The sequence below is a fragment of the Petromyzon marinus genome, chromosome 54 (assembly GCF_048934315.1).
Source record: "Petromyzon marinus isolate PM22_M1 ecotype Great Lakes invasive population chromosome 54, UKy_Petmar_22M1.pri1.0, whole genome shotgun sequence".
In the NCBI taxonomy this organism is placed as follows: Eukaryota; Metazoa; Chordata; class Hyperoartia; order Petromyzontiformes; family Petromyzontidae; genus Petromyzon; species Petromyzon marinus.
The window spans coordinates 9,843,688-9,861,781 of NC_133720.1; the positions used below are offsets into that span (position 1 = coordinate 9,843,688).

An 18,094-nucleotide genomic window follows, 5' to 3' on the forward strand; every position below is an offset into this window, starting at 1 on the left:
GGAACGCTCTCCCTTTAGATATTAGGAAGCCACTGGAGCTATGCACTTTTTAATCATTTAGTTTGACTGACTAATGTCTTTAGAACTGCTTTTCACGTTTAGTTTGATGTCCTTCCCCCGCACCTCCAATTAGCACGGCGGGATACGTATGGTCCAAAAGAAGTTTAGCATGCATACGCAGGACACACGCATTGTTACATAGGTCGAGATACAAATCTCAAGATCAGAATATTTCTTTCTACTGGAGAGATCCGATGAGCTATGAAGCTCGTTTTAACAGATGTCCGGTCGGGGCGGATCAGAGGGTTACAACAACAAACAGTACAAAACACGATAGGGGTGAAAAGTATAGGAAAGGCAAACACAATCACTTAAAATATACAAATAAAAGTAAAAATGATTTATCTAACGAGGTAAATACCACTCAGCTATTAACTGATTTTTCAGAAGCGACCTGGCCACAAATGATAGCTCAACAAAAATGGCTTATCACCTGGAAAACGCATAGCAGCAAAACAATAAAATAATCACAATGCCCGTTGATTCTAAATGTGGAGGGGAAAACCCGGAGCACCCGGAGACTTAAAAAAATCCACGTGACCACGGAGCCGAGAGAGAGAGACATGCAAACTCCATGTATTTGGGGACACGGGACGGCGGTGGGGCGGGGGAGAGACTCCACGTGAGACGGAAGCTCATTTCGCAAGGTCCCAACCACGTGTGCGAGGCGAGGCGACCGCTGTGTAAGCTTCCTTCGGGAATTTTTTGTTCACGGCAGTTCGCGTGCTCGCCACCCCGGGGGGTGGTGTGGGGAGTCGCCACCGCCTCCCCCTGTCCCTTGCGCGGTGCTTCAATCGTCCGCGCGCCTCACGTCACGGCGACCGCTATAGTTGGGGCGTTCGCTCGCTGTGAGCCGGGTTCCTTAGGGGGGGGGGGGGTGGTGGTGGGGATGAATTGAAGACAGGGCAGTGACGGGTGGAATGACACCTGGAGGGGTGGGTAGGAGTTTTCGTGGCAATTAAAGGCGGCGAAAGGTCACCGCTTCCAGATTTAATCACCAGCTCGTCCAGTCCAAGGGGAAATCCTCGACCACGTCACTTCCCCTGCCTTTGAATCAAAGCCGTGCGCTGAAATATCTCAACGGAGAGAAATGTAGATTGTATGTGTCTATATTGTTGGGAGAATGCGAAAGATTGTATGGATGCGGTCAATTATGGAACATCCATTTTCTGATTCCATGGTTGGATGGCATCTAAATTGACGATTGCCACGAAGAAAATAAACACCGCAAGTTGTTGTTGCGGCATGCCAACGACGAAGATCCCCCCGTGCAGCCTGTAACAGACTGTCGGGGCAAGTGCTGTTAGCGACTAGCACATATGAATACCGGCACGGCACACAAAGGGGTTGGTGGCCGGCACCACGCACGGCCGCCTTTGTCTCCCCAGTGGTAATATTTTTGACACACCTCAGCAGGTACTCATTTGAAGCTGAGTCGACCTAGGGGAGGCTCAGGACTGGTTCAGATAATCGTTACGAGTGTTGGCCGTGAGCGGGAATCGAACTCGCTTCGCCTGGTTCATTATAACTGCTACACCACCGTTCCCCACTGTTATGCAGTAAATACAAAGACCAAGATACCCCGTGTAGCCTTGTAACAGACTGTTGGGGCACGTTTGTACACAAACACTCACAACAACGTTGTATGAGCCCAGAGACCTGAGTTTGATTCCCTGCCATGGCTGACTGCCATCAGTGGCGAGTCATATCGGAACCGGTCCTGCGCCCATCGCTTTCACAAACCCGCACTCACCAGCGTGGTGAAGTATGGATAAACAACCCCTCCCCCTGTGATTGACACGTGGTGGGGTGACTTTCATCCAGCAGTGGATAAACTAAGGGCTGAAAAAATATATCGTTATTGAAAAGAAGGCATTACGGTTGCCAACGTATCAGTATGGATGGTATTAAGTTGGTTTTATTATTTTTATTGAGTTGTATCTTGGCAAAGCGGTTCTGTGGTCAGAGTGGCGATTACGCACAATCAGATTAAGCGTTTCAAATCTTGGTTGAGGGTCGACTCAGCTCATTATCCCTACACGGTCGATACAATGGGTGCAACCCTTTTTGGGAGTCGAAACTAAACCTTGTATTTTAGCAGGTAAGGGCCCACTGAGCTACGTAGCTCATTTTCAGAAGCGACCTGGCTATCACGAATGATAGCTCAACGAAAATGTCACGCAACCACGGGGAGAGAGACACGCAAACTCCATAAATACAGGCGTCATGGTCGGGATCGAACCCATGACCTCCTGTGTATCAGGCGAGGCAGTTAACATCTCGCCACCGTGGCGCCCACAGTGGTTGTCCTGGGGGCAGACTGGACCAGGGCATAGGAATGTGGAATTGCCATCACTCGTTTTGGGTAGACAATAATTACGGGGAAGTGAGTTGACGGTTAAATGCAGAAGTGAAAGGTTCCCCTGAGAAGACGGTATCATTTGGTAAAGACAACAACAACAACCCTTTGCGACAGTGAGTGGCTGGCAAGAGCTGAAATCGACGTGGAAATTCCACATTCCTACGTTATGGGGCCAGCCTCATCGTGGAATAAAAGCCGCACTCATCTCATCAAAGTGAAAATACCCGTAGATGGTGGCACTGGCCCACGCATTTGCATGGGTGCGGAGTTCCTGCAATTTCGTTAGCCAGTGGCACTCGCTGGCACAATCAACAGTCAAAATTACAAAGATCCCCCGTATAGCCTTCGCAGACTTTTGGGGCAAGTGCTGTTAGTGGGTAGCACCTGTGAAGGCCGGAGCGGCACACGAGGGGGTGTTGTGACCAGCACCACGCCTAACCGCCTTTGTCTCCCCAGTGGCGATGTTTACACACTACATCAGATACTAATTTTCGGCTGAGTCGACCTAAGAGAGGCCCAGGACTGGTTCATATAATCGTCACTAATGATGTCCGTGTGTGGGAATCAAACTCGGGTCGCCATATTCATAGCGCGCTCACCGCTACACTCCTGCTCTCCAACAACATGTACAATACATATATACATACATATGAACATACATGTATGTGCACAAAGACAAAGATCCCCATATAGCCTGATCAGACTGTAGGGGCAAGTGCTGTTAGCGAGTAGCACCTGTGAAGGCCGGAGCGGCACACGAGGGGATGTTGTGGCCAGAACCACGCCCGACCGCCTTTGTCTCCCCAGTGGCGAAGTTTACACACCACACCAGGTACTCATGTAAGGCTGAGTCGACCTACATATACAACACATATACATACATACAACATATACACCACGTATACACACATATACACGCATACAACATATGCGTACACATATGGCATTGAGAGGTTATCGGATGACTCATGGGTCAGAGCGGTGAGCTGTCAACCGCTAGAATCCTGGGTTGAAATTCAGGTTGCCATCCGTGATTCAATAGTCGTCTCAATTGTAGTGAGCTGCTCACCATTAACCGCACACACGCACAAAAACCTCGGTGTCGTCTCTTGGCATCTCCATAGCTGACATCTCTGTCCCCTTTTAAACTGACTCCACGATTCAAATCACGAACGCTTATATGTGAACGTCCTATTACCACATCGCATTCTTTCACTTAAATTCGGTTCACAATTCCAGTTCTGAGAAATAAAGTGTTCGCCTTGACGAGCCGTTCCTTGGAAGTCTCTTCCTTTTGTTGCGGGCAAGATGCAGCGTCCCCGGGTGCTTTGAATTGATTTCAAAAGTGCTTCTGCGATGCCTGCTTCCGCGGGCCTTTCCCAACCACAAGGGCGATGCACTCTTCCGCGATTGTTACGGAGTTACACTTTGCAAGACAACAATTTGCGGAAAAGGAGGCAAAACTTAATTAATATTATAATGATCCTCCATCTTGATCACCTGTGGCACCTTGAAAGGACTTTAAACACAGACGGTGTATTAGTGCATTGAGATTAGGAATAGCATTTTTTAAGTGACATGTACAGCCGTTAGCCGTTTTGTGAATCCACTGCTGGATGGGGAGAGGGGCAGTGCCGGATGACGCTAGTGCAGGGCCTTTAGCACGTGATGTTATAAAGGGGCCCTAAATAAAAAAAACACGTACATATTAAAACACATTTTTTTTTACTTCCATAGTAAAGTAATTGTATTTTAAAATTTGCTATACAGCCAGATAATAAGACAAATCGCTAAGCTTAAACACTCAGTCGTTCATAAAAGTTGAAGGCGGTATAGTACTATAGTGATAGAGCAAGTGCAGAATCACTGAACCAGAATTGACGGCTTGAAAGCATTTAGCGCGGGGCCCTTGAAAGTGCGGGGCCCCTATGTAGCTACTACATGTGTACTACATGTGTACTACATATGTAGCTACTTTTGCTATGAGGATAATCCGGCACTGAGGGGGGGCTTCCCACGCCGTGCGGGTCGTCGGGGAGTTGTTTGGCCATACTTCACCACGCCGGTTAAATCGGGATGGTGAAGGCGGGAAGCATAGCCGTGACAGCACGGGTGCACGTACAGATCAATATGTAATGGGATTCGACGCACTGCCCCTCGCTTCCCGTAACGTGGCCCAAGCACATCCTGCTAGCGGCTGTGTGTTCACGTGCTAGCGGCTGTCTGTGCACGCGCTAGCGGGTGTCTGTTCACGCGCTAGCAGCTGCCTGTTCACGTGCTAGCGGCTGTCTGTGCACGCGCTAGCGGCTGTCTGTTCACGCGCTAGCGGCTGTCTGTGCACGCGCTAGCGGCTGTCTGTTCACGCGCTAGCGGCTGTCTGTTCACGCGCTAGCGGCTGTCTGTTCACGCGCTAGCGGCTGTCTGTGCACGCGCTAGCGGCTGTCTGTTCACGCGCTAGCGGCTGTCTGTGCACGCGCTAACGACTGTGTGTTCACGTGCTAGCGGCTGTCTGTTCACGTGCTAGCGGCTGTCTGTGCACGTGCTAGCCGCTGCGTGTTCACGTGCTAGCGGCTGTCTGTTCACGCGCTAGCAGCTGTCTGTTCAGTTGCTAGCGGCTGTCTGTGCACGCGCTAGCGACTATCTGTGCACGCGCTAGCGGCTGTCTGTTCACGCGCTAGCGGCTGTCTGTGCACGCACTAGCGGCTGTCTGTTCACGCGCTAGCGGCTGTCTGTTCACGTGCTAGCGGCAGTCTGTTCACGCGCTAGCGGCTGTCTGTTCACGCGCTAGCGGCTGTCTGTTCACATGCTAGCGGCTGTCTGTGCACGCGCTAGCGGCTGTCTGTTCACGTGCTAGCGGCTGTCTGTTCACGCGCTAGCGGCTGTCTGTTCACGCGCTATCGGCTGTCTGTTCACGCGCTAGTGGCTGTCTGTGCACGCGCTAGCGGCTGTCTGTTCACGCGCTAGCAGTTGTCTGTTCACGCGCTAGCGGCTGTCTGTGCACGCGCTAGCGGCTGTCTGTGCACGCGCTAGCGGCTGTCTGTGCACGCACTAGCGGCTGTCTGTTCACGCGCTAGCGGCTGTCTGTTCACGCGCTAGCGGCTGTCTGTTCACGCGCTAGCGGCTGTCTGTGCACGCGCTAGCGGCTGTCTGTTCACGCGCTAGCGGCTGTCTGTTCACGCGCTAGCGGCGGTCTGTGCACGCGCTAGCGGCTGTCTGTTCACGCGCTAGCGGCTGTCTGTGCACGCGCTAGCGGCTGTCTGTTCACGCGCTAGCGGCTGTCTGTTCACGCGCTAGCGGCTGTCTGTGCACGCGCTAGCGGCTATCTGTGCACGCGCCAGTGGCTGTCTGTTCACGCGCCAGCGGCTGTCTGTGCACGCTCTAGCGGCTGTCTGTTCACGCGCTAGCGGCTGTCTGTTCACGTGCTAGCGGCTGTCTGTTCACGCGCTAGCGGCAGTCTGTTCACGCGCTAGCGGCTGTCTGTTCACATGCTAGCGGCTGTCTGTTCACGTGCTAGCGGCTGTCTGTTCACGCGCTAGCAGCTGTCTGTTCACGCGCTAGCGGCTGTCTGTTCACGCGCTAGCGGTTGTATGATCACGTGCTAGCGGCTGACTGTGCACGCGCTAGCGGCTGTCTGTTCACGCGCTAGCGGTTGTCTGTTTACGCGCTAGCGGCTGTCTGTGCACGCGCTAGCGGTTGTCTGTTCACGCGCTAGCGGCTGTCTGTTCACGCGCTAGCAGTTGTCTGTTCACGCGCTAGCGGCTGTCTGTTCACGCGCTAGCAGCTGTGTGTGCACGCGCTAGCGGCTGTCTGTTCATGCGCTAGCGGCTGTCTGTGCACGCGCTAGCGGCCGTCTGTTCACGCGCTAGCGGCCGTCTGTGCACGCGCTAGCGGCTGTCTGTTCACGCGCTAGCGGCTGTCCGTTCACGCGCTAACGGCTGTCTGTTCACGTGCTAGCGGCTGTCTGTGCACGTGCTAGCGGCTGTCCGTGCACGCGCTAGCGGCTGTTTGTTCACGCGCTAGCGGCTGTCTGTGCACGTGCTAGTAGCTGTGTGTGCACGCGCTAGCGGCTGTCTGTGCACGCGCTAGCGGCTGTCTGTTCACGCGCTAGCGGCTGTCTGTGCACGCGCTAGCGGCTGTCTGTGCACGCGCTAGCGGCTGTCTGTGCACGCGCTAGCGGCTGTCTGTTCACGCGCCAGCGGCTGTCTGTTCACGTGCTAGCGGCTGTCTGTTCACGCGCTAGCGGCCGTCTGTGCACGCACTAGCGGCTGTCTGTTCACGCGCCAGCGGCTGTCTGTTCACGTGCTAGCGGCTGTCTGTTCACGCGCTAGCGGCCGTCTGTGCACGCACTAGCGGCCGTCTGTGCACGCGCTAGCGGCTGTCTGTGCACGCGCTAGCGGCTGTCTGTTCACGTGCTAGCGGCTGTCTGTGCACGCGCTAGCGGCTGTCTGTGCACGCGTTAGCGGCCGTCTGTGCACGCGCTAGCGGCTGTTTGGCTTGCGGCGACCCTGCTGCTGTGCCCGCGTGTAAAACCTCGCGCGCGGTCCGGCTCAGCGCAGTCTCGGGGGTCTCTGCCCCAAAGACGGCGCTGGAACACCACTACCGGGCTCACGTTCAGGGATCCATCCGCCAGGCTGAGCCAGTGTCTGCAACAGACTCAAAACGTCGTCATTGTTGTTGTTGTGGTCATTGTTGTTGTTTCGGAGAGCCCACTTCACCGTGTGTTCGATGCGCACTCGTGATGGACTGGACTCATACGAGCGCGCAATAGCAAATGTCCCTTACTTGCCCTCACCTGACTGTGGTCATCCAGAACAGGCCGTGCGACGCGTATCGGCGCAATGGCCCCATGCACCGATACTGGGGAGACGTCTCGGCGGCGATGCGACTCCGATCCTGCTCCTCACGCGGTTGTTCTGTGGCTTGGCCAAGCTGAGTGTCAAGTTGAAGCAGTTGCTCTGCGTCAACAACAGCAGCCGTAAGACAACAAGAAGAAGACCACATCGTCATCATCATCGTCGTCATCATCATCGTCGTCGTTGTCATCATCATCGTCGTCATCATCGTCGTCGTCATCATCATCGTCGTCGTTGTCATCGTCGTCATCATCGTCGTCATCATCATCGTCGTCGTTGTCATCGTCATCGTCGTCATCATCGTCGTCGTCATCATCGTCGTCGTCATCGTCGTCATCATCGTCATCATCGTCATCATCGTCGTCGTCATCATCATCGTCGTCGCGCGGCGCGTTCAGGTGCGCTGCTCCTGCGGCCGTCTGGAACGCTCTTTCCTTCCGATATTAGGAAGCCACTGGGAGCTGTGCGCTCTTAAATCGTCCTCATCGTCTAGATTGACAAACTCATCTCTTTAGAGCCGCTTTTTGCGTGTAGTGTGTTGTCCCCCGCACCTCCGATTGCCACAGTTGGCTACGTACGGTGCGAAAAAAGTTCAACAACATACGTATGGGGGTAACCCATGCAAGCAGTAGGGTGCACACGGACGCTCTCTGTCAATTCGACGAATTCCATTATTCAAATCTTCGCAATTCGTTGCTCCGTGCCAAGAGAAACGGCAGTGTTTTCCAGAGGACAAATCGGGCTTTTCGACGTAACTCGGACTCGGTAAAATTCCGCGCGAACACAGCAAGTTTGAGAGTTTAAAAAAAGATAAATCAATGGTTGGGCCCCATTCTTAACGCCCCTCCCCCCCCGTCACTCCCCCTCCCCCCTCTGCCTCCACTGTTGCTCGCCCCGGTGCCTCCGCGTCGCACAGCTGGAATTTTACCCGCACTCTGCCCCAGGCAGATGGCAACGCAAATGCACGAAGGGTCTCCGCCCTCCCACCACCACCACCGCCACCTCCTCCTCCACCGCCGCCTGCATCACAGCGTGAAGTGTATAAAGCCCGTCGCCTCTGCGGTGACAGAGGTACAACGCCGGCGTTCCTTCGCATCGACCGACCGACAGCGCATCTCGGCAACTTCTCTCGAAGCTATCCGACAGCTCCTGACCCCGTGGATTTACGATGATCTGCACAAGTGCAACGATGGTAAGGAGGCACACGCGCACCTCTTGTGTGTCTGTGCTGTCTGCGTCTTGTGTAAACATCGCCACCGGGGAGACAAAGGCGGTCGGGCGTGGTGCCGACCACCCACAACCCCCGTGTGCAGTGCCGGCCTTCGTAGGTGCTGCTCACTATCAGCACGTGCCCCAACAGTCTGTTAAAAACAAAAAAAATGATTGCTGTGGTTTTCCCACCTGATGATGATTGCTTGTGTTGCGATCGAAACGTCGTGATTTAATTTATACTTATTTTTTCTACCCACGTGACTTTACCGAAAGAACCAAAGCGTATGGACCCCTGCAGTCACGAAAACTTCAAATCTAGATTGAGTCTGTTAAGGCTACACGGTGGGGGGGGGGTCTTTGTGTGCATCTCTCGCTCAGCGCCGTGCGGATTCACGCCAGCGACTGTGTTGCGTGCGAACGAGCGAGTCGACGCATCCGTCGTCTGAAGCGCAGACGCACGGCACGTACGAGCTCGTGACTGCGAAATTGACACTCGCGATGGGAGCAACGTTCAGGCGGAGGCGTTCAGCGTGCGAGCGGCCTCGGGGCGAGCTGCTGCAATGATTGCATGCAACACAACGGTTGTCTTTGGCGACCGACGTGACGATACGTCATTGTTTCGTTGTCGTTGTTGCGTCAAACGACGTCAGTGACATTTTTTGTGTCGTCAAACCTGCTCCACCCGACACGTAACGAATGAGCGCGGCCAATTTAGCACTGCCGCAGAGTGGCATGGTGCCAACAGGTGCGATTGTTGCGCAGAAGCTCCCGGTTGCCGATTTTCGCAGCCCTCATTTCGGGACGGCGTTTGGCTGAGCATGCGACCACATCGAGATTTGAAGCTTTCGTGACTGCAAGGGGTCCATACTCTTTGGTTCTTTCGGTAAAGTCACGTGGTAGGTAGAAAATAAATTAAATCACGACGTTTCGGGTGCTGCGCAGGCGTCCCACCTGATGACGGACGCCCGCGTTGCGCCCGAAACGCCGCGATTTATTTTATTTGATAGCTACTACGTGACTTTACCGAAAGAACCAAAGAGTACGCGACCCATCGTGAAGGTTGGCGGTGGGCAGCAGGAGGCCGGCGGCGGCGAGCGGTTGCCGGTTTCGCGTTCCAGCGTCTGACGTTCAGCGTGACGATACCAGCCACCTCACTGCGATTCCCGCTCGCGGCTAAGCCGAATATCGGAGCCGCTGCTGGGCATCCCCTAGGCCGGTTCGGTCTTAGGGGCCGTCCATAAATGACGTCGCGCACCTAGGGGGGGGGGGGGGCGGGGTCAGACATTTGTGACGATGTGTGACGATGGGGGAGGAGGGGGGGGTTGAGAAATGTGACGTCACATGAAAATGCGCAACTTTAAATAAATATAGACAACACGTTCTGCTTAATTAAATAGACTTTTTGAATAAATGTTTTCTCCTACAACATCAGAGTGCAGCGCCACATTAAATACGCACTACAATGACAATAGTTTAAAGCGATTTGAAACATGTATTATATTTTTTGGGGGGGGGGGCAGAGCTTTGTGACGTCATATTTGAGGGGGGTTCTGACTTTTTGTGACGCCGTGTGACGAAGGGGGGGGGGGGTCAAAAATCTTCCAAAATCGCGTGACGTCATTTATGGACGGCCCCTTAATTAAGTTCCCGGTGCGGGGTGTCGACATCGGAGCTGGGGATAGAAATCCCTGCCGGGTCGTGGGTCCGGCCACACGACCTTCCACGTGCTCCCGTCCCGGCCTTAGCAGTTGCCCGCTAACAACACTTGCCCTAAGCGGCCTGCCCAAGATGCATTCGTCCACTTGTCACGTGCGTAGTCAGCTACGGACCGTTGCGTTAAACGTCACGTGACCTGTTACGACGGCGTTTTCGCGGAGGCTGCCGTGCACCGGCGTCTCGAGTGAATTTGTCTCATCCACGATGACGATAATGAGAAAGAAAAAACACGTTGAAGATGACTTTTTATTCACTTCAGGCTTGCACGATGTCAACGAACGTGGCTTTAGCCAAGACACTGCTTTTTGTGTTTAGTTTGTTGTGCTTCGCCCCGCACCTTCGATTAGCGTGTTTGGCTAAGTACGGTGCGAAATAAGTTCAACATACATACATAGACCCACACAGAGACCCGTAGACTCACACAAAGACCCATAGACTCTATCGGGGACCCATAGACTCACACAGACACCCATAGACTCACACAGAGACCCATATCCTCACACAGAGACCCATAGACTCACACAGAGACCCATAGACTCACACAGAGATCCATAGACTCACACAGAGACCCATAGACTCACACACACAAAGACCCATAGACTCAGACAGAGACCCACATGCTCACACACACAGAGACCCATAGACTCACACAGAGACCCATATCCTCACACAGAGACCCATATACTCACATAGAGACCCATAGACTCACACAGAGACCCATAGACTCATACAGAGACCCCTAGACTCACACAGAGACATATACTCACACAGAGACCCATATATTCACACAGAGCTCCATAGACTCACACAGAGATCCATAGACTCACACAGAGACCCATAGACTCGCACAGTGACCCATAGACTCACACAGAGACCCATATACTCACACAGAGACCCATAGACTCACACAGAGACCCATAGATTCACACAGAGACCCATAGACTCGCACAGTGACCCATAGACTCACACAGAGACCCATAGACCCACACAGAGACCCATAGACTCACACAGAGACCCATAGACTCACACAGAGACCCACAGACTCACACACACAGAGATCCATAGACTCACACAGAGACCCATAGACTCACACAGAGACCCCTAGACTCACACAGAGACCCATAGACTCACACAGAGACCCATAGACTCGCACAGAGATCCATAGACTCACACAGAGACCCATAGACTCGCACAGTGACCCATAGACTCACACAGAGACATATACTCACACAGAGACCCATAGATTCACACAAAGATCCATAGACTCACACAGCGATCCATAGACTCACACAGAGACCCATAGACTCGCACAGTGACCCATAGACACACAGAGACCCCATAGACTCACACAGAGACCCACAGACTCACACAGAGACCCCTAGACTCACACAGAGAGACCCATAGACTCACACAGAGACCCATAGACTCACACAGAGACCCCATAGACTCACACAGAGACCCACAGACTCACACAGAGACCCCTAGACTCACACAGAGAGACCCATAGACTCACACAGAGCCCCATAGACTCACACGGAGTCCCATAGTTCATTGTCCTTTCCCCGCACCTCCGATGAGCACGGTTGGCTACGTGGGGTGCGAAGTTCAACATACAGGAGGTGTTAAGATGCTCAAACATCAGACACATATGAACACGAAGCAGCGAGTCTGCATTGACCTACACACGCTTGCGGTAGAACATGCCGGGAAATGTGAAGTCTGTTAAAGGCTCCAACCTACATACTCACATCACGGCTACACGGAGGGAGTCGGGGGGCTGGTCTTTGTCCTTGCGTAACCGAAACATTGATCTGCCCCAGCGTGCGTCCACGACGAGACTCCTGCCGCTGTCGCTGCTGCTGCTACTGCCGCTGGCCTTGACGGTGGCGGAGGCGCGGGGCCACGCGGAGGAGCCCTGCCGCCAGGACGCGCCCGACGCCCTTCACCTCAAGCGGATGAACGTCCCCGAGGAGCTGCTGAGGCTCGCCAGCGCTCTGCAGGGCCGGCGGCGGCAGGGCGGCGAGGACTCCGCCCTGCCGCCCTGCCCCAGCCGCGGGGGGGTGCTGCCCCCCGGCAGCCCCCTACAGGAGCGCTCCATCTCCCCCTGGACCTACCGGTGCGTGTGGAAATACACGGACGAACGACACCATCAGATATTGCCAGGCAACGACAAATTGCCGACAACCGTTGCCAGGCAACGATTATATCCGGCAACCGTTGCCGGGTAACGACTATTGCCGGGTCATGACTGTTGCCGGGTAACGACAATTGCCGGCAACCGTTGCCGGGTAACGACAATTGCCGACAACCGTTGCCAGGTAACGACTATTGCCCGGTAACAACTATTGCTAGGTAACAACTATACCTGGCAACCGTTGCCAGGTAACGGCTATTGCTAGGTAACGACTATTGCCGGGTAACAACTATATCCGGCAACCGTTGGCGGGTACCGACGATTTCCCAAACGTTGCCAGAAGCGGAGTGGGCACGGGCTGGCCTAACGTGCCACAAGCGGCCGCCGCCGCCGCCTCGACCGCCCACGTGTGTTCTCCCCAGTGCCTGTGAGTCGCAGCCAGAAGGGTACTACCCACCGAGTAAAACCTGAAGAGCTAAGAAGCTCTTTTTGACGGGCGGCTCAGCCGGCAGTCGACATTAATAGCGTCCTACAATTAGAGATTAAAAAAAAAAACTAAACTTCATAACCGTGATAGCGATTGTTGTAAAATTACATTCGCACTTAAACTTGAGTGATTTTTTTTAATAATACAGTCAGTTCAAATGAGGACATACATGGCACATATGGAGATGTATGTTGAATGAAATGTTCAGTGGACACCGAGGGGCTATCTGCCAATGGATCGTGATGATGATGCTGAACTTCCAACCGTGCTAATCGGAGGTGCGGGGGAAGGACGACAATCCAAATACAAAAAAGGCAGTGCTTAAAAAAATAGCTTGTCAATCTAGGTCAGTGGTTCTTCTTCTTAACCTGGGGTGCACGCTGCACTCCCTGGGTGTACGAGATGCCCTTTCTGGGGGTGCGAGACATGGGCAGATTTTTTTTTTAGAAGGTAAATCATTAAAACACAAATTAAGCGAGGACACGTAAGTACAACCACTTTGTTTCATCAAACCCCGAAGTATTTATTAACATTATACATTGTTACCGATCGAGAAGCAAAGGGGTACAGAGCTGCAGTGAAGGGTAAGCACCACTGATCCAGATGGTTTAGCTCCAGTGGGTTCCTAATATTACAAGAGCGTTCCAGACGGCCGCAGAAGCGCATACAAAAGCGCGCGATGCAAGTGACCGCCTTCAGCCACGGAGGTGCCGCGATGATATTCCGCTCTTGAGCGACAGCGGCGACACCAAAAGTACCAAACATCAATGCATCAATTATTTGAATCACAGCAACTCGGCCATCAGGAGTCGACAATCCAGTAGTGATCTGAGCCAGTCCCAAGCCCGCGTACATAGGAGGACGAAATGTGCAGAGGGGCCGTCCATAAATGACGTCACGCACCTGGGGGGGGGGGGGGGTGGTCAGACATTTGTAACGATGTGTGACGAGGGGAGGGGGGGTTGAGAAATGTGACGTCACATCAAAATGCGCAACTTTAAATAAATATAGACAACACGTTCTACTTAATTAAATAGACTTTTTAATAAATGTTTTCTCCTACATCAGAGCGCAGCGCCACATTAAATACGCACTACAATGACAATAGTTTAAAGCGATTTGAAGCATGTTTTATATTTTTTTGGGGGGGGGCAGAGCTTTGTGACGCCATATTTGAGCGGGGGTCTGTCTTTTTGTGACGCCGTGTGAAGACAGGGGAGGGGGGGTCAAAAATCGCGTGACGTCATTTATGGACGGCCACAGAGAACACCTAGGGGCTACCTGCCACATGGATCGTGGTGACGACGACGATGATGACAACGTTGACACAATCGCCGTTGTCTCCCCCACCGCAGGCTGAACCGCAAGGCGGACCGCGTGCCCGAGGTGCTGCCCGAGGCGGCCTGCCTGTGCGCCGGCTGCGTGGAGCCGCACTCGGGCCGCGAGACGCACAGCGTCGTCTCCGTGCCCGTCATGGGCCACGTGCGCGTGCTGTACCGCGAGCGGGCCGCGTGCGAGCCGGGCCACGCGCGCTACGAGGAGCGCTGGGAGGAGATCGCCGTGGGCTGCACCTGCGCCGTGTACTCGGTGGCCAAGTAGAGGCCGGACGGGGGATGGGGTGGGTGTTGGGCGTGTGTGTCAGTGTGCGTGTGTCTCAGCGTGTGTCTCTCAGTGTGTGTCTCAGCGTGTCTCTCAGCGTGTGTCTCAGTGTGTGTGTCTCAGTGTGTGTCTCAGCGTGTGTCTCTCAGCGTGTGTCTCAGTGTGTGTGTCTCAGTGCGTGTGTCTCAGCGTGTCTCTCAGCGTGTGTGTGTCTCTCAGTGTGTGTCTCTCAGTGTGTGTCTCAGTGCGTGTGTCTCAGTGCGTGTGTCTCTCAGTGTGTGTCTCAGTGCGTGTGTCTCAGTGCGTGTGTCTCAGTGTGTGTGTCTCTCAGCGTGTCTCTCAGCGTGTGTCTCAGAGCATGTCTCAGTGCGTGTCTCAGGGTGTGTCTCACTGTGTGTGTCTCTCAGCGTGTCTCTCAGCGTGTGTCTCAGAGCGTGTCTCAGTGCGTGTCTCAGTGCGTGTCTCAGTGTGTGTCTCAGTGTGTGTCTCAGTGTGTGTGTCAGTGTGTGTCTCAGTGTGTATCTCAGTGTGTCTCTCAGTGCGTGTCTCAGTGCGTGTCTCAGTATGTGTCTCAGTGTGTGTGTCTCTCAGCGTGTCTCTCAGCGTGTGTCTCAGAGCGTGTCTCAGTGCGTGTCTCAGTGTGTGTCTCAGTGTGTGTCTCAGTGTGTGTGTCAGTGTGTGTCTCAGTGTGTATCTCAGTGTGTCTCTCAGTGCGTGTCTCAGTGCGTGTCTCAGTATGTGTCTCAGTGTGTGTGTCTCTGACTCAGTGTTCACAAAAACAAAGCTCCCAGCAGGTGTAATCATGCCAGCCCATGAACAGTATCGGACTTGCACGTCAGCTCTATCATCATCGTCATCATCATCAGTCGTGATCTATCCACTGCTGGATGAAGGTCTACCGAAGCTGGCACGCGTCCTCTCGGGCGCGTTTTCGTAGTGTCCGCCTGCCGCTCCGTTACGGTGGTCGATCATCATCCATCGATCATCCTCTATCATTGTCCATCGATCATCATATATCATCGTCCATCGATCATCGTCCATCGATCATCCTCTATCGATCATCGTCCATCGTCCAGCGATCATCCTCTATCATCGTCCATCGATCATCCTCTATCGATCATAGTCCATCGATCATCGTCCATCGATCATCATCCATTGTCCCTTCTGATCGTGATGTGCCCGGCCCAAAATCCCACTTTCCGATGAAGCCATTCAATCTGCGCGCGCGCGTCTCTTCTGCAGCGACGCGAGCACGGATTTTATTATTCGTAATTTATTTATCCAGACCAGAATCCGAATATTTATTTACTAGCACCATTGGGACCGTTGGACAAAGGAAATCTCCCCCGTGGCCATCAACTTCGCGGTCAGGTGGAGAGCCCCATGGACGCTTCACCAGCCCCCTTGCTTGGAGGGGAACCTGTCTTCCCACAAGCTCGACGATCATAATCATTTTTATTATAATCACTTTCAATTTATTACATTGCACGGTTCCGCTTCTTCGGCTGTATCGTTGTCACCCGCCTGGGACGAACTTACTCGAGAGCTGGGATTGTTGGCTGCCTTATTTGCTCAAACATGTGCCGCTTTACTTACTCCTTTGCTTCCGTTTGCAGTTACCGTAGTGAGTGGTTTGGGCTCGGCATGTAAACCCTTGGTAAGTTTGGGAAACTGATTTTAGTCTCTGGTAAACTTTAGAGATCTGGAGACCCGGGCCAGGGCTGTCACGGCCCGGTGCTCTGACGCGGCCAATACAAGCCACTTTCCCAAGTGCCAGATTCTCAGTGGCTATGTCACGCAACAGCTGAATATGTTTAGACAGTAAGTCCTCGTTTCGCACGGTCGGTGCGATTCCTGAAAAGTGCCGCGCTCGAGGAAAAACGCGTTGAGCGGAAACGTTTTCCCCCCGCCCAAAAATAATGCAACGATAAAGATTGTCGAGATGAGATTTACTACGACGACTACGCACACCACGCAGTGAGATGGCGGAACAATTAGCTGAGGTTATGCCGCCGCTGGGTTATAGAATCATTCGGCGTGCTATATCATTCGGCGTGCTGTATCACTCCGCTCAGCGGCGCAGCTCAGTAAAGTATTTCGTCGTCGACTGCTCAGAAGCCGCGTCATTACGGCACGTGCTCTGCGTTATAGCGGTGCACCCTCCGCGCTGTATCGGTGTACGTTTCGGGTTATAGCGGTGTGCGTTCCGCATTGTAACGGCGCACGTTATAGCGGTGTGCGTTCCGCATTGTAACGGTGCACGTTATAGCGGTGCGCGTTCCGCATTATAACGGTGCACGTTATAGCGGTGTGCGTTCCGCATTATAACGTTCCGCATTTCGTGTTATAGTGGTACGCGTTCCGCGTTATAGCAGTGTGCGTTCCGCGTTATAGCAGTGTGCGTTCCGCGTTATAGCGGTACGGGTTTCGCGTTATAACGGTGCACGAGTCCTGTGTTTTTGCACGGGCGACCCGGATGTGGACACATTACACGTTTACATTGTAATGCTCCGTTTACCTAATGCATGTAATGCATTATATAGTTCGTTGTACCAGCTATGTTGGAACTTAAAATATTTCTTTTTCAATGGCTGTTACTAAATTTATACGAATGATGTGTTTTATACCCGTTATATTCAACTACCACACGTATATTTATAATTTACATTGCATTTTTATTGTTTGTCATACAAAATGCAAAGAGAAATGGTTATGGCTTTGTTCAATGCGGTTTCAAATATTACCAATGTGTTACGTGTCGTTCGAGATAGATACTTTGATGTGCTATGGAACTTTCCCTTTAAAAAACCCCACTTCTACACAAACGTTAACATTTCAAAATAAGCTAACTTATATCCGGGATATGCATGGCGAGGCATCAATAATAATAAATTATAATATTTAAACCTTTCCGTGTCTTCGTTATGTCTGCTCAACTGTTGTTCCATGTGCTGCGTTCTCACGTGACTGATACAGTGGTAATGCAAAGGATAGTTTGTTCCCTGCCATGGGAATGTGGAATTTCCACAACTTGCTCAGAACCCCCATTCCCGCACCCCCACTCACAGAGATAAGTGCTGCTCGAATGCTCGCTTGAGCAGAAGCCGACGTCCCAATAGCCACACTTGACTTCCCACTAAGTGCTATGCGCTTCTGGAATCTTATCTTTTTTTTTTAAAAAAAGTCGCTTTGGCCACTTTCATTCCGACTGAGCTTATGATGTCAAACTGAGTTGTCTATAGCGACATTCACACTAGGCATCATATAGCTTTACAACATAATCCCAGTAAAACAAAAAAAACAGCCTTAACATCAAAACCAAGAGGAAAGCAATCCTCAACACAGAGATATTTGAATGTGTTTTCAGACGAACAATGACGGGAGCGTCCCTAACGAACCGGGTCAAGACATTCCACAAACGAGGGCGCCTGACTAGGGGCCGTCCATAAATGACGTCACACACCTGGGGGGGGGGGGGGGTCAGACATGTGTGACGATGTGTGACGAGGGGGGGGGGAATTTGAGAAATGTGACGTCACATCAAAATGCACAACTTTAAATAAATATAAACAATATAATTGTTATAAAAATAATTTTGATAAATTTTCATTATTAACTCTTTGATTATTTAAATGTACTAAAGTCACCTTTTATTTATTCCATGAAGGAGC

At 52.5% G+C, this 18,094-nt stretch overlaps 1 protein-coding gene and 1 long non-coding RNA gene across 2 annotated transcripts; one reads left to right on the plus strand and one right to left on the minus strand.

The window, feature by feature from the left end:
• Positions 1-620: 620 nt before the first annotated feature.
• LOC116954276 (uncharacterized) lies at positions 621-12,089 on the minus strand. The gene is made up of 3 exons (XR_004404708.2): positions 11,952-12,089; positions 7,215-7,377; positions 621-921 (listed from the first exon to the last, which is right to left on the minus strand). It is a non-coding gene; the product is annotated as an uncharacterized LOC116954276 (long non-coding RNA).
• Positions 8,323-14,531, plus strand: LOC116954259 (interleukin-17C-like). Its single transcript, XM_032974843.2, has 3 exons — positions 8,323-8,467; positions 12,024-12,319; positions 14,180-14,531. Exons 1-3 carry the CDS (start codon positions 8,444-8,446, stop codon positions 14,421-14,423), a joined length of 564 nt encoding a protein of 187 aa, XP_032830734.2. The 5' UTR covers positions 8,323-8,443; the 3' UTR covers positions 14,424-14,531.
• The last annotated feature ends 3,563 nt before the right edge of the window (positions 14,532-18,094 follow it).